The 12,867-nt window shown below is 38.1% G+C and overlaps 1 protein-coding gene across 2 annotated transcripts in view; it reads left to right on the top strand.

The window, feature by feature from the left end:
* The window catches only part of LOC113018636 (uncharacterized), a 48,098-nt gene extending 35,923 nt beyond the window's left edge, over positions 1 to 12,175 (top strand). The window contains exons 1-6 of one of the 2 annotated variants that reach the window (XM_080298348.1): positions 7,699 to 9,596; positions 9,694 to 9,866; positions 9,945 to 10,165; positions 10,520 to 10,646; positions 10,722 to 10,819; positions 10,992 to 12,175. In XM_080298348.1, coding sequence (XP_080154474.1) covers positions 8,039 to 9,596; positions 9,694 to 9,866; positions 9,945 to 10,165; positions 10,520 to 10,646; positions 10,722 to 10,819; positions 10,992 to 11,202 — 2,388 coding nt within the window. In that variant the 5' untranslated portion in view covers positions 7,699 to 8,038 and the 3' untranslated portion in view covers positions 11,203 to 12,175. Of the gene's footprint in view, positions 1 to 7,698; positions 9,597 to 9,693; positions 9,867 to 9,944; positions 10,166 to 10,519; positions 10,647 to 10,721; positions 10,820 to 10,991 lie in introns of those variants that run through there. The other variant, XM_080298347.1, reaches the window with a different exon arrangement.
* Positions 12,176 to 12,867: the final 692 nt, after the last annotated feature.

The following is a 12,867-nucleotide window of genomic DNA, read 5'->3' on the forward strand; positions in this document are numbered from 1 at the left end:
CTGATTGCTCGCAGACTGCAGTTTCCTGAATAAATGGGGGTACATGTACATGCTAAGTTTTAAACATTATTTTTGATCATTTTGATCAATCCTTTAATAAATTATAATAATAAACAAAGAGTTTCAACTGGTGATTCCTCAAGGTGGATAAACAAACATGATAGCAAGCACATCACCAAATTTCTACTTCCATATTCTGGATTGTGGTCTCCAATAAAGCTAGGTAAATCATTTTTAAGTAGACAGTATTTTTTAGCAAAATGTTCTTGCACATGTCTGTATTATGCTAATCTTTCAAATCTAAAGATGACCTTGGACGACATGGCACCGGGAAACCGTATTGTCAGTACCAAAACAAATACAATGTCTTAAAAAATTATCAAGAGACAAGTAAGACATTTTTTTCTTAGTAAGTTTACATAAGGGTTTATTAAATATCCACATTAAAGTATTTCATACTTTGTTTTTCAAAATATTACTGAGAATAATAACACCCAGGGGATAATGGAGAAGAGCCAGTGGGATATGAAACACATCCCTGTAGGTTCTGGAAAGGTCACCACACTGGATGACTTTGTTGTCCAGTATGAGATCACTCACACTGCTCTGCTGAAAGAGTATGAAGACTGTAAAAGAACCCTTGAAAGAAAAGTTTGCCAAATGAATGACTGATGTCCATCAAGTTTGTGTAGTTTCAAAGTGGAAAATTCATCATGAAGTCTTCTCTTCTGTTTACGTCATTCTCTACTTTTTCGCCCATTCTTTTCTCTTTTTGTGCCCCCCGAATTCTTCTGCTTTCTTCTCTTATCTTTCAGAAATCTGGCCTTCAACCCCTGTCTGCTCCAGCAAACCAACCACATGGCAAAGGATTGTATCATCCCCCCATTGTCACATAACACTGAGTGAAAACCTCACAGAACAAAACTACAAAAACAGGTCAGATCATTTGACTTGGTGGGGCATAACCCACGCAAGGCTGTGTTCTCAGCAACCTACTGTACACCCTGCACACCTTTGACGGTGAGTGAAGGAGGTGTACAGTCAAAGGTTATGCTGGGGCCACTACTAAGAACAGGAAGGCTGCGCAAAGAGTAATTAACACCATCCAAAAAAGTCATTGGCTGCCCCGTGCCAACCCTGGAGGCCATCGCCAGGTTCTCTTGTGTCATTTTGTCAGGAAAACCAGGCCCCTCGCAGGTGACCTCTTGCGCACCACGCACCACCTGTTTGATCTGCTACACTCTGGCCAATCACTCAGGTCAACCAGGTCCCACACCTCCAAACACACTAAAAGCTTCTTCCCCTGGGCCATTCACACTGTTAACAAACACTATTCCCCCTCCTTAGCCCAGCCCTGCCCACCCACTTCACCAAACTAAGCCATGGTCACACACGGACTTATATTTTATTCATGCACAGTCAGTGTGGAGCACCCACAATTTTGTTGTACAAGTACAATGACAATAAAGGGCTATTGTATTAAAATGTATAGAATAGTATTGTATTCTATTTGTTCTTTTTAAAGTTTTAAGCTATACTTAATACTTTATAAATAGCTGTAAAATATTCAGCTTAGCCCAGAGTGGAATCAAACAAAGTTCCATATTGGGATTTGTGTTTTGCTTATTGTGCAGACAGCTCATCCAAAAATTGTTAATGAAGGAAAATATTGGGATGGCACCACTGTATTGATTTGTGCATCAGTGTTTAACTGTTGTTTTGGGTTTGTCCTTTGTTTGTTTTTTTAATAGATACAATGTGACACATGTAAAAGGTGGTACCACGAACAGACCCTTGACATGAATAACAATGACCTTGTAAAAACAAAGGAAGAAGTATGGAAGTTTGTCCTGTGCTGTTAAACCTCAATCATGTGTGAAGTTTACATCCTTAACTTTGAAGATGTGCTCTTTTGTATCCTCCAACAAACGACTTTAAACAGCATGGCACATTCTAGGGCGTTAACTGTACTGCATATTTACATGACATGTGCATTTAGCCTTTGTGTACCTTTATTGTTATCAACACTGTCCTTTTGGGACAAAATTAGATAAAGTTTTGAAAGGTTTGTGTCTTGACTCTTTTAAGACAACAGTAATATTTTGGGAAATTGTGATTGCCAAAATCAGACTGACTTTATATTGACATGGTATCCCTGTGAGGGTGTATACTGTCGATATAGACTGCAATTTTCCTGTGGAAACAGAAACTTTCCTTTTAAGAGCATTCTGAAGTTATTGAAAGAGTAGTTCAAAATGAAAATTCAGAGGGCTTTTACTTTGAAATCCAAAAGAAGCCCCCCTTGATAATGATGGGGTACTACTAGAGTATGAGGGTGTGTCAACTGGATCTAATGTTAGAGTGTGAAAACAAGACTTAATGATATTTGTTATTATGCACTTAACCTGTCTGTTAACGTTAAAGCTAAATTCACTTGATGTTGGCTTTTATTTTGAAATCAGATTTCAAAGGCTTTTATTTTGCAATCAGGTTTCGACGTGGTGGAGGCTGGCAAAACTACTTCTCGAAATTTCAGTATTAAGTCACCATAAGAACTAAAAATCTAGAACGAGGGATACTGTTTGTTCATCATGATTTTGCAAATATTCCAACCAACAATGGTGATACAAGATCACAGGTGAAATTGGATGATGACTTGTTGGTTCATGACTGTATGTGAAGCACATGTGTGACTGCATGTATTTGGATTGTCTCACTGTTATTCATCAGGTGACAGAGGCAGCTCTGCCATGTTGTAGCTCAGAGGTGAAGAGGCGAGATCACAGGTGACTGACTGATGATTTGGTGCTATAGATTAACTAGTATTTATTATCATGACAGTTGTTAGCCTGCTGATGTAAATTGTTTCATTAGTGTATATTTGACAAAGAATCTGAATTGACACATCTCACTTTTTATATGGCACGAATCAATGTGTTATTTTATCAGGTGGCAATATGTCCTAGTGCAGTCAGAGGGGAAGAGCCAGGGCCAAAGGTGAGGCACATCAAGCACAGAATAATAATTGTAATCTGAGGATAAAACGCAGGTACTGAGGCTGAAAGAAGCTTCAGTGCTCTCAGAAGACTAAAAAGATGGCTAAGGTTAACAATGACTCAAATGAGATTAAACAATGCTGCTGTATGTCCACCAGGAAAGACTGGACAGTATAGATGTAAAACCAATATGCCAGCAGTTTATCTCAGTTAACGAGAGGAGAAGGCATGCGTTTGGCTCCTTCACATAGTGGACATTGAGTTGTTGTGTGGGACACCAGTAGTCCATGTCTGTTGCTGTAACAGTAGTTCATGTTTAGAATAAAAAAAATCCCAGCTCACTGATCTGATAGAGGGCAGTAGTGCCTAAAATGTTGCATAATTTTGCTGAGAGATCTTTTACTTTGTGGTAATCTTAGATAGGGATGGGTATCGAAAACCGGTTCTTGTTGAGAACCGGTTCCCACTGTTTCAATTCCTTGGAATTGTTTGCCATTTTTGCAAACGATTCCCTTATCGATTCCAGTCGCCCCGAATGACGTCACCACGTTGCGGAGCGTCATTTACCTGGCAGGAAACACGGCGCCTAAGCGGCTCAAACACTCAAAAGTTTGGTTATACTTTACGAGAACGGATGACAACAGGGCAACTTGCAATACTTGCAAAGTAGATATTTCATTTAAGGGAGGAAACACTACGAATATGCAAAAGCATTTGCTCACAAAACACGCGATGACCTTAAATGAATGTCGTGTTTTTAATTCCGCTCCGGACTCGTGAATCTTAACCCAGCAGCAGCGGTAACGTTTGCACGTCCTCTCCCGTTAATGTGGCAGGTAAATAATCAACTAACAGTGCATATTATGTTAGCACGATCTGCCTCATTACAAAACCTGCCATTACTGTGCATTTAGGTGATCATGATGAGAGAGACAGAGTCTGGCTCAGATGCTGGCAGCTCTCGCTGCAGTCTACCGTTAGCGTCTCCTTTCAGGCCAGGATAGACGAATGTCACCGAGCAGTGACTAAGTTTGTGGTAAAAGGCTTGCACCCATTTGCCACAGCAGATGCCCCCGATTTTGAGTGAATGTGTTTAATTGTAGGCAGGGACATTACTGGATATTCTTGTGTAATTGCTACAGAATGATTTATGTTATACTTTGTTATTGCTACAGAAGAATATTTATTTTCTTATTTTACATTTACAATATTTTTTCCTGGGGCCCCTTTGACACCCCATTGAAGAGCCGTAGGCTGTGGATCTCTTAAGATCTCACTTTTGGGTTTGTAAGGCCATGTTACTCCTAAATTTCTATCTTGTTCAAAGAGAAGATATAAAACAAAGTTCTAAGCTAATCGACCTTAGTGTTCTCCTTTTTTAAAGAGAATCGATAAGAGAATCGATAAAGAATCGAATCGTTAAACAGAATCGAAAATGGAATCGGAATCGTGAAAATCTTATCAATACCCATCCCTAATCTTAGATGAGTAGTTTTATGGACAAAAACCACCAGGTCATTCAGTGTTCCCTTAGTGCTAATGTATAAGAGATGTTGGTGTACTATAACTCAAGTAATGTTGTTAAGTCCTTAAAGTCATATTCTTTTATTGTCATGACTGTATTTGAAGCTATGTTTATGTTTGTATGATACCTGATTTATATGAAATATGGCTGAAGTAACCTAAACTCTAAAATACTTAGTCAGTCATTTGTTTAATAGTAATTTAACATTATATAATTCACATGTAATACTATGAATTGTAATTTTAAATGGTTTAAAAGCATGTAGAATAGCATATGTAGGCAAGTATATTTCTCCTTTTTTATCAAGAAGCAAAGACAAAAAGGGGGAAAAAAAGAAACAGGGCAGGGTTCGGTGGTTGAATCATCCGTCCCCACCAATGCCAAAACCAAATCTACGCCCTTGCCATGATGCATTGAGTTTTTCCTTTCAGTCACCTTTCTCACTCAGTATGTGTTAATAGACCTCTCTGCATTGAATCATATCTGTTATTAACCTCTGTCTCTCTTCCACAGCATGTCTTTCATCCTGTCTTCCTTCTCTCATCCCAAGCGGTCACAGCAGATGGCCCCGCCCCTCCCTGAGCCTGGTTCTGCCGGAGGTTTCTTCCTGTTAAAAGGGAGTTTTTCCTTCCCACTGTCGCCAAAGTGCTTGCTCATAGGGGGTCATATGATTGTTGTGTTTTTCTCTGTACCTATGAAGCGCCTTGAGGCGACTTTTATTGTGATTTGGCGCTATATAAATAAAATTGAATTGAATGTCTTGTGTCTTGGATTTTATGGCTTGATGTTTATGTCATAATTCTAAATACCTGTGTGATCAATGAGTGATCAAAAGGTAGTTTCTGCTTCTTCTCTTTACCAAGCTGACCTTATTGAATGAAAAGCACCATAGACACCATATTCTGTCCACGTGTCATCTATCATATGTTGTTGTATGAGCTATCTTTTGCACACAATGTTCTAACTCTATTCTCTGGCCATGGCAGATCACTTGTCATGATAAATATTCTAGGTTCTTTGTATGGACCTTTTCAAAGGTAACAAAACTAATAAAGACTACCCGGTTGTTTGCACTTTAATTTATTCCAGATTTCTACTGAAAGTACTTAAATAGTGCTACACCTCTAAGTATAAATGAGCAGTCACACAACTGTATGTTTTCTTTAAAAAAAAAAATACACCTCAGTGTATTTGTCTAACATTCAGACACACTCAAACTTACTACTTAATACTGGGAGCAGTATCTTGCTGAAGAATATGTTGCTTGTAGCCTTGAACAGCCAGGGATCAAACCACTAACCTCCCGATTAATAGAACACCTGCTACCTGCTCTAGCTACACTAAAGCCAACCTAAGGATACGCCTGTGCATCCTTGATTACAGTTCCTTCTGAAGTCCTGATGCATTTTAGAAATCGGGGCATCGTTCAACATGAAACACTAAGACAGATTTTTTTCCTTTTACCACCATACCTAGTGATTTTTTTTCTACAATACTGAGCATAACTAAACCAAATCTATGTCAATCTGAAATCTGTTCCCGTCATTTTCTTTGATAATATGAGATATCTTTGTTGTTTTATCAAAATGTACTTTCGTATGTTGTGATTAAACCGAGAGACCTGATAGCTCCCCCACCCCAAAAAACATTCAAGAGTAAAACCAAATTAATGTAACAACACAAACAATCTCCCAGCAGTCTGTCCAACAACAGCAAGTACAGACTTCATTGCACGGCTTAAACCAGACGACCCGGAAGAGAGGAGGAGAGGAGTAACAGCGTCGAGAAGCAGGAAGGAAACGCTGATATGACGCGTTTGAATTCCTCACCTTTGGCGCGGTAAGTTATTTCTCTTACCGTTTTCTTCTGACGGCATTGCAAAATAATCTTTATGTTCGCGTAAAAACAGCACACATTGTAGACCTACTTTTTTTTCTTAACATCACAGGATTTCAAGCTTACTTGAGACCAGGATAAGTCTGAATTCTTCAAAGTGTACGTGTTGCGCCGAAGTTTTACCGCCTTCAGTGTTCTCAGCCTGTATTTCCCGTTGCGCATCCTCCTGAGATTTAAAGTAAGGATTCTTATTCAGTTATAGTAATCCGAATGTTTTAGCAAAATATGATAATTTCTCTGTGTTTTCTATGTGTAATACATTTACTTATATTGGTAAACAGGCTGTAGTGAACAGGATTTAAAGAAATGACCTTTTTACAAGTATCTATAACTCTTTTTTTTCGTAGCTACATTATAATCAATTCATTCCGTTTTGACGTAACATCTGATAATACTGAAGTTAGCGGTAATAGTCGGCTGTCCAGTAATGTGTGTCTGTGATCGTCATAGCTGAGGCTCCCTGTAATAATATTTGACTGCGTTGGTATTTTTGTTTTGTTTATTCTTCCTTTTGAATCGTTCTTGAGGCCCCCTGCTTACCCACAACCCAAGTCAACAGGCTTACTCCCGTTTGTACTGTTTTCTACGATAATGATCACATACCAAATCACTTTGTTTAAATTTCTAAATTATTGAAATACTAATGTCATAAAAACCTTCAACAGGAAATGTGAAGGGGGAATAACGTCTCTAAATCCCAACAGTAAATTTCTCTAGTCTCATTCTGTAATGAGAGATCATGCCTTAAACAGCAGACACCCACACTGACACCAAAAGTAAAGTTTCTTACAGTCCTACAACAGTTAAACACTTAAAATCTGTCATTTAGCCTATGGATAACTGAAAGAGACCTTAATTATTGACTGAACTACCCATACATACTTCAGGCCTGTGTAAAGAGTGTGGCATTTGATAGTTTAGATGCAGTTTGTTTTAATGCAACTGTTTTGCACTGTAACAAGATGTTGTGCATCTTCTCTCCAGGTACTGTATGTCATAACACAAAAAACCATAGTCACAAAGGAATGGAGAGAAGACAAGGTCCTGTGTAAACGCTTTAAAACACAGTTAAAGGCTGCACGCACAAAACCTCCATTTGTAGTCTAAATAGAATCTTAGGCTTCGATAGACATTTATAAACAGCTATTAAAAAAACAAAATGAACATCCTTTAAACTACAGTTTTAATGATTTTAATGCCAGTGCTTTCTCTTTCACAGGTAATCTGATGCAAAAACATGGATATTATCACTAAAGTACAACTGAGAGTCTCCCCACCAACAGAAACACATCCTATAATCCAGTGCATAACTAACAATGACCTCAAAGAGCTCAGTAAATTACTGAAGGACAATAATGTTAATGGAGTTTACCCTTGTAGCAAGTGTAGTGATTATATAACCCCACTGATCTCTGCTGTTGTAAATCACAACAGAGATATCTGTTCTTACCTTTTGCGTCAGGGTGCAGACCCAAATGTACCTTCTGAACTCCTATGGGCACCTTTGCATTATGTCTCACTGTCCGAAGCACCTCTTTATTTTGTAGATCTATTGCTTGAGGCAAAAGCTAGCCTAGATGGATGGGGTCCTACTCCTCTGCAACAACAGATATTCACACCAATGCAAATTGCAGCCATTAAAGACAGGGAGGATATCATGAAAAGGCTCATCTCTGCTGGTGCTCTGGTGACACTGCCATCCAAAAAAGATGCTCAATGGCTTATGGAAAGTAAAAAAATATCTCAGATGATTAATCACTTTGCATCAAATGGAGATAGAGTGTGTTCCCAAATTAGACATTTTTTGGATATGGAAATTGCTATTTGTGAAAAAACATCTGATGAAGTTTTTAAAATGTTCAACAGTCACATGTTGTTAGAGCATCCTAGGTCTCATCTGACCATGATTGAAATCCTTTTTACTCTTACTGGGAGATGGAAAGATAAATACTGCCAGGCTTGCATTAAATGGCTAAAGAAAAATGGAAATGTGAATACTTACATTGAAGGTGCAGCCAGTCGCTTTCCAAACATCCCCAAGACACATGTAGAGGTGGCAGTTGAAAGTTTGAGTGCAGTTTTCTGCACAATGGAAAACATATCAAATGAGCATGCAGTAGCTGTAGTTCCACAACTACTGAAACTGCTTTGCTTAAAAGAGAGACCTGACATCTGTGAATCAGTGCTACAAACATTGTATGTGATAACACAGAAAACAAAAGGCACAAAGGACTGGCACGTCAACCTTTTAGAGAACTTATGCAGAAGAGTTGCCCCTTTTGTAAATGAGCAACACTCCACTAAGATCAGGATTTACACGTACGCTATATTCGCAAACCTGGTGTCAGTTGAACAGACAGCAAATATTTTAAAATCAGTGGGCATAACTTCAGTGCCCGAGGACATACTGACATCTGTAGAAATGGAAATAAATGAAAAACTGAAAGAGGTGCTGAGGAGTCTGAAAAAGTATTTCAGCAGGTCAAGCTCAGAATGTGAGGGAAATGCAGTCTCAACTTTAGTCAGGAAGAAGAAAAAGAAGAAGAAAAAGAAGGAAAAGGCCCAAAAGCAAGAAGACCCAAATGATGAAGTTTCCACTGCAGCAACTGAACCAACAACAGAAGTTTCTGTTATGGAATCAACTTCAAATTTAAAGCCTTTTAAATACAGCACCAATAAAAATGCAGAAAAACAAAAATGGCTTCCAATCAGCAACAGGTGGAAGGACAAACTGGAGAAACTTGCTGGCACAGATGACAGTAAAATATCCAGAATCAGAAGCATTATTTATGTGAATGATGCAGAATTCAGAATAGCGAAGGGAAGTGATGGTACTGAAGTCTTCTTGGGGCTGAGAGAGGACGGCACAGAAGTTGCCATTAAGAGAATGTCTAAAAGCAACTACGACGTGCTGAAGAACGAAGAAGGAATCCTGCGACTTCCTGAACTCGATCATCCTTATATCGTACGATATGTTGATGCTGCAGAGGACGAGAACTTTGGATATCTTTGTCTGCAACTTTGTGAATACACCTTGGAAGAACATATCAAGAATGATGACCATGACCCACAGATGTTAAAGAAACTTGTCAGACAAATTCTTGAAAGTCTAAAGGTGCTTCACTGTGGAAATCCTAAAATTCTTCACCGAGATCTCAAACCCCAGAACGTTTTGATTGGTGAGACATGTTTGAAATTCAGAGAAAAACAAAACAAAACAGATGTCATGAATTAATGATTTATTTTCATGAGTTTTGTACTTTATGCCTCCTGCAGATGTTACTGGGAGGGCAAGATTAGCCGATTTTGGCATAAGCAGACGCTTACTCAAAGGCCAAACAACTTTACGTACATGCAGTGCAGGAACCAGATGCTGGATGGCCCGAGAGACTTTAGCAGAAGAAGCGGAAGAATCTGTGATATCATACAAGTCAAACACTGACATCCAGGTAATACAGGTCCATGAAAACTTGATTAACTGAAAGATGCCTTGGTAAAAATACCTAAACTGATGTGTTATTATTAAGGTGGCAGGCATGCTGATTTATTATATCCTCTCTGGAGGCAACCATCCATTTGGCAAATCCTTTAAATGTGAGTCAAACATTTATGATGGAAAGTACAGTTTGGATCATGTTCAAGATGTGGTGGCAAAGGATCTCATCGAGTGGATGATCAACAAAGAGCCAAAGGACAGACCCAAAGTAGAAGAATGCTTAAACCATCCCTTCTTCTGGACTCCGAAAGAGTAAGGAAGTCATGCTGTAACAGAATCTGCGATTTCTAGTTTAACTTTAGTAAAGCAAGAATAGATTTGCTAATGAGAGCCTAAACTGTGAAGGATTTTCAATCATTTTCCCACACATGGTGGAAAGTTTTCAGTCTGTTACTTGGGAAATCCATATGTTGGGAAAATGAGGTCAAACTGTCTTGTACTCAGACAGGCACGTTAACATTGGCAGCAAATACTAAATTTGTTTCATACATTTCTGTTCTTGTCTTTTTAAGCATGACTCTTTTTTGCTGCTCCTGTTATTATTCAAGATTTTCCTCTTAGTTTTATGTTGTTACTTATAAAGCGTAATTTAAGCTTTATTTCCAGGCAGTTTGAATATTTGAGGAAGACCGGCAACAGGGAGGAGGTGGCAAACTGTCGAAATGCCGATGAAAAGCTGATTGGTTCACTAGAAGCATGTGCTAATGGATCCTTCAAACTGTGGAAAAATAAGGTGACTTACAGATGAGAGGTCAAACTTATGTATTCCTAAAGTCCAGTTCATGACCACCATGTTTTGTTGTTGCAGTTTCCTGAAGAGCTGGTTCAGAAGATGGATGGCAGAAAGCCGTACCCTCAAACCACACTGGGATTACTGCGCTTTATACGCAATTTCCATGAGCATAAGTAAGTTAAACTAAATGAAAAACATTATTTCATGAACACATATTCATATGTGTATATATATATAAATTTCTTGTAACTATATGCACATATCACAAATATTTCTGATACTATGACAGATTTGGAAGCTTACTTCTCTGTTACTACTCATTAATAAAACTTTCCTTGTTCACAGTCGTGAGGACGCGCCTCACATTGAGGTATTGGTGTTATTTCCTGATCTCTTTGGGTGTGTTTACAAGTTTACCAAGGATAAAGGCTGGAATTTAGAAGGAAAGAAGGAAATGTTTGAAAAAGAAGAAACAAAGGACATTTGTACCGCCTTTACAATGATGTCTACAAGTACGGACGACCCTCTGAGTTTCCCAGTACAAGAGTCTCAATAGTGACTTTAAACAAAGTTGAATTCAGTAAGGATGAAGGCTGTCATTAAGGCCTGTACAGCATGACAACCATTCAGAGAAAATGTATATAAGCAAATACTATTATTAGAAGTACAGATGTTAATGAAAGCTTTGAAGGATGCTTTATTTTGTTCAAACATATGTGTATATATAAGAACACCACAGAAACCAAACTAGCAAAATTTGTTCTGCACAATAAGCCAAAGTTTTGCACCTGTTGTTCATTGTGACCACTTTCCAAATCCTGATAGAAGGAGAGATGGTATTTTAAGGGACCTACTAGTACTAGATGTCAGTAATGTTATTTGTATGGTTTTATATTTAGTAGTTAATTTAAAATGTGCTATTATGGTGGCTGTATTTGCAAATGTTAGTGATAAAAATTCTTTGTTACTTTCAGCTTTAGTAGATAGATCAGTGGAAAAACGACAGGAAAGCAGGGGCAGAGAGAGAAGGGGGAAGACATGAGGCAAAGGACCGCGGGTCAGACTAAAACCTGGGCCGGCCCTTCTCGGCCATATGACATGTGGGCGTCTGCACAACGCGCTGAGCTAAACTGGCGCCCAATAAAAATAAAAATACACTGGCGATACTTAAGAATAAATTCTTCCACTTCTGTTTTTATAGACAGTGTTATTCCAGATAGGAAAATGATAAACCTACTTTTTCCTTTTTTAATGTATTTTATTTTGGTTGTGTGAAGCAAATACATAGCTTAAGTATGCATTTTCATTTTTGAAAATTTATATATAACATGTCAACTGTATACTAGTATTATGCACTATGCCAACTTTTCTATTCATGTATTTTGAATTAAAGTGAATGTCATTGAGAATTTACCAAATATATTAGAATTTGTATGTTTTATTAAAGATTTTATCTCATGTTCATTTTGTAAAAAACTGCAAATTTAATGTTTAGTAGCTAAATAAATTCCTTTTTTTTTTTTTTTAAAGTTGAAAGATGTGCTTCTTCCGTTCGCCAGCATAGTTGAAATCAGGCTTCAGAATGTGGAAATGCTGAATTTCATTTAATTACATTCAATTAAAAACATAGTAGCTTGCAGATCTGAAACCAAAACTGAAATGTCTTGAACCTGGGTGCTTTCTCAAGGCCAAGGGTGAGAAACTTGACTGGCTTTGAAAATATGTCCAGTTGTACAGGGGCAAAATAACCCCTCAGCACTCTTGTGCATGATCTCAAAAATATTTTTCATGAGTTCATGACCTGCAGTCAATTGTTTTAAGTATAACTGAATACTAATCTGTAATGGTGGCTATATAGTGCCAATACATTCCATTTACAGCACATGCTTTACTATGTTATTAACACTGAATGAGCAGTGGCCCTTGTTTGTTTGTTTGTTTGTTTGTTTGTTTGTTTCAGGCTTTTTAGAGTGAAAACGCCTGGCCTGATGGTTCTCAGCAAGGTTTTCTATAACAGGTCGCCTTTCAACAAGCTCCTGCCTTTATAAGCTGATATCTGGTGTTTGCGAGGGGTATCTGATTGGTATAAAGTTGGTTAAAAGGGGGGCAGGGCTAAACACCTTAATCAGTCTGTATTAAATTTACTATATAAACTGCCTAGGGTCCCTGGATTAGCAACAGCTTCTGGAAATGATGTATAATTTCACACAATGTGTATAAT

The sequence above is a fragment of the Astatotilapia calliptera genome, chromosome 3, assembly GCF_964374335.1.
Source record: "Astatotilapia calliptera chromosome 3, fAstCal68.1, whole genome shotgun sequence".
NCBI classification, from domain to species: domain Eukaryota; kingdom Metazoa; phylum Chordata; class Actinopteri; order Cichliformes; family Cichlidae; genus Astatotilapia; species Astatotilapia calliptera.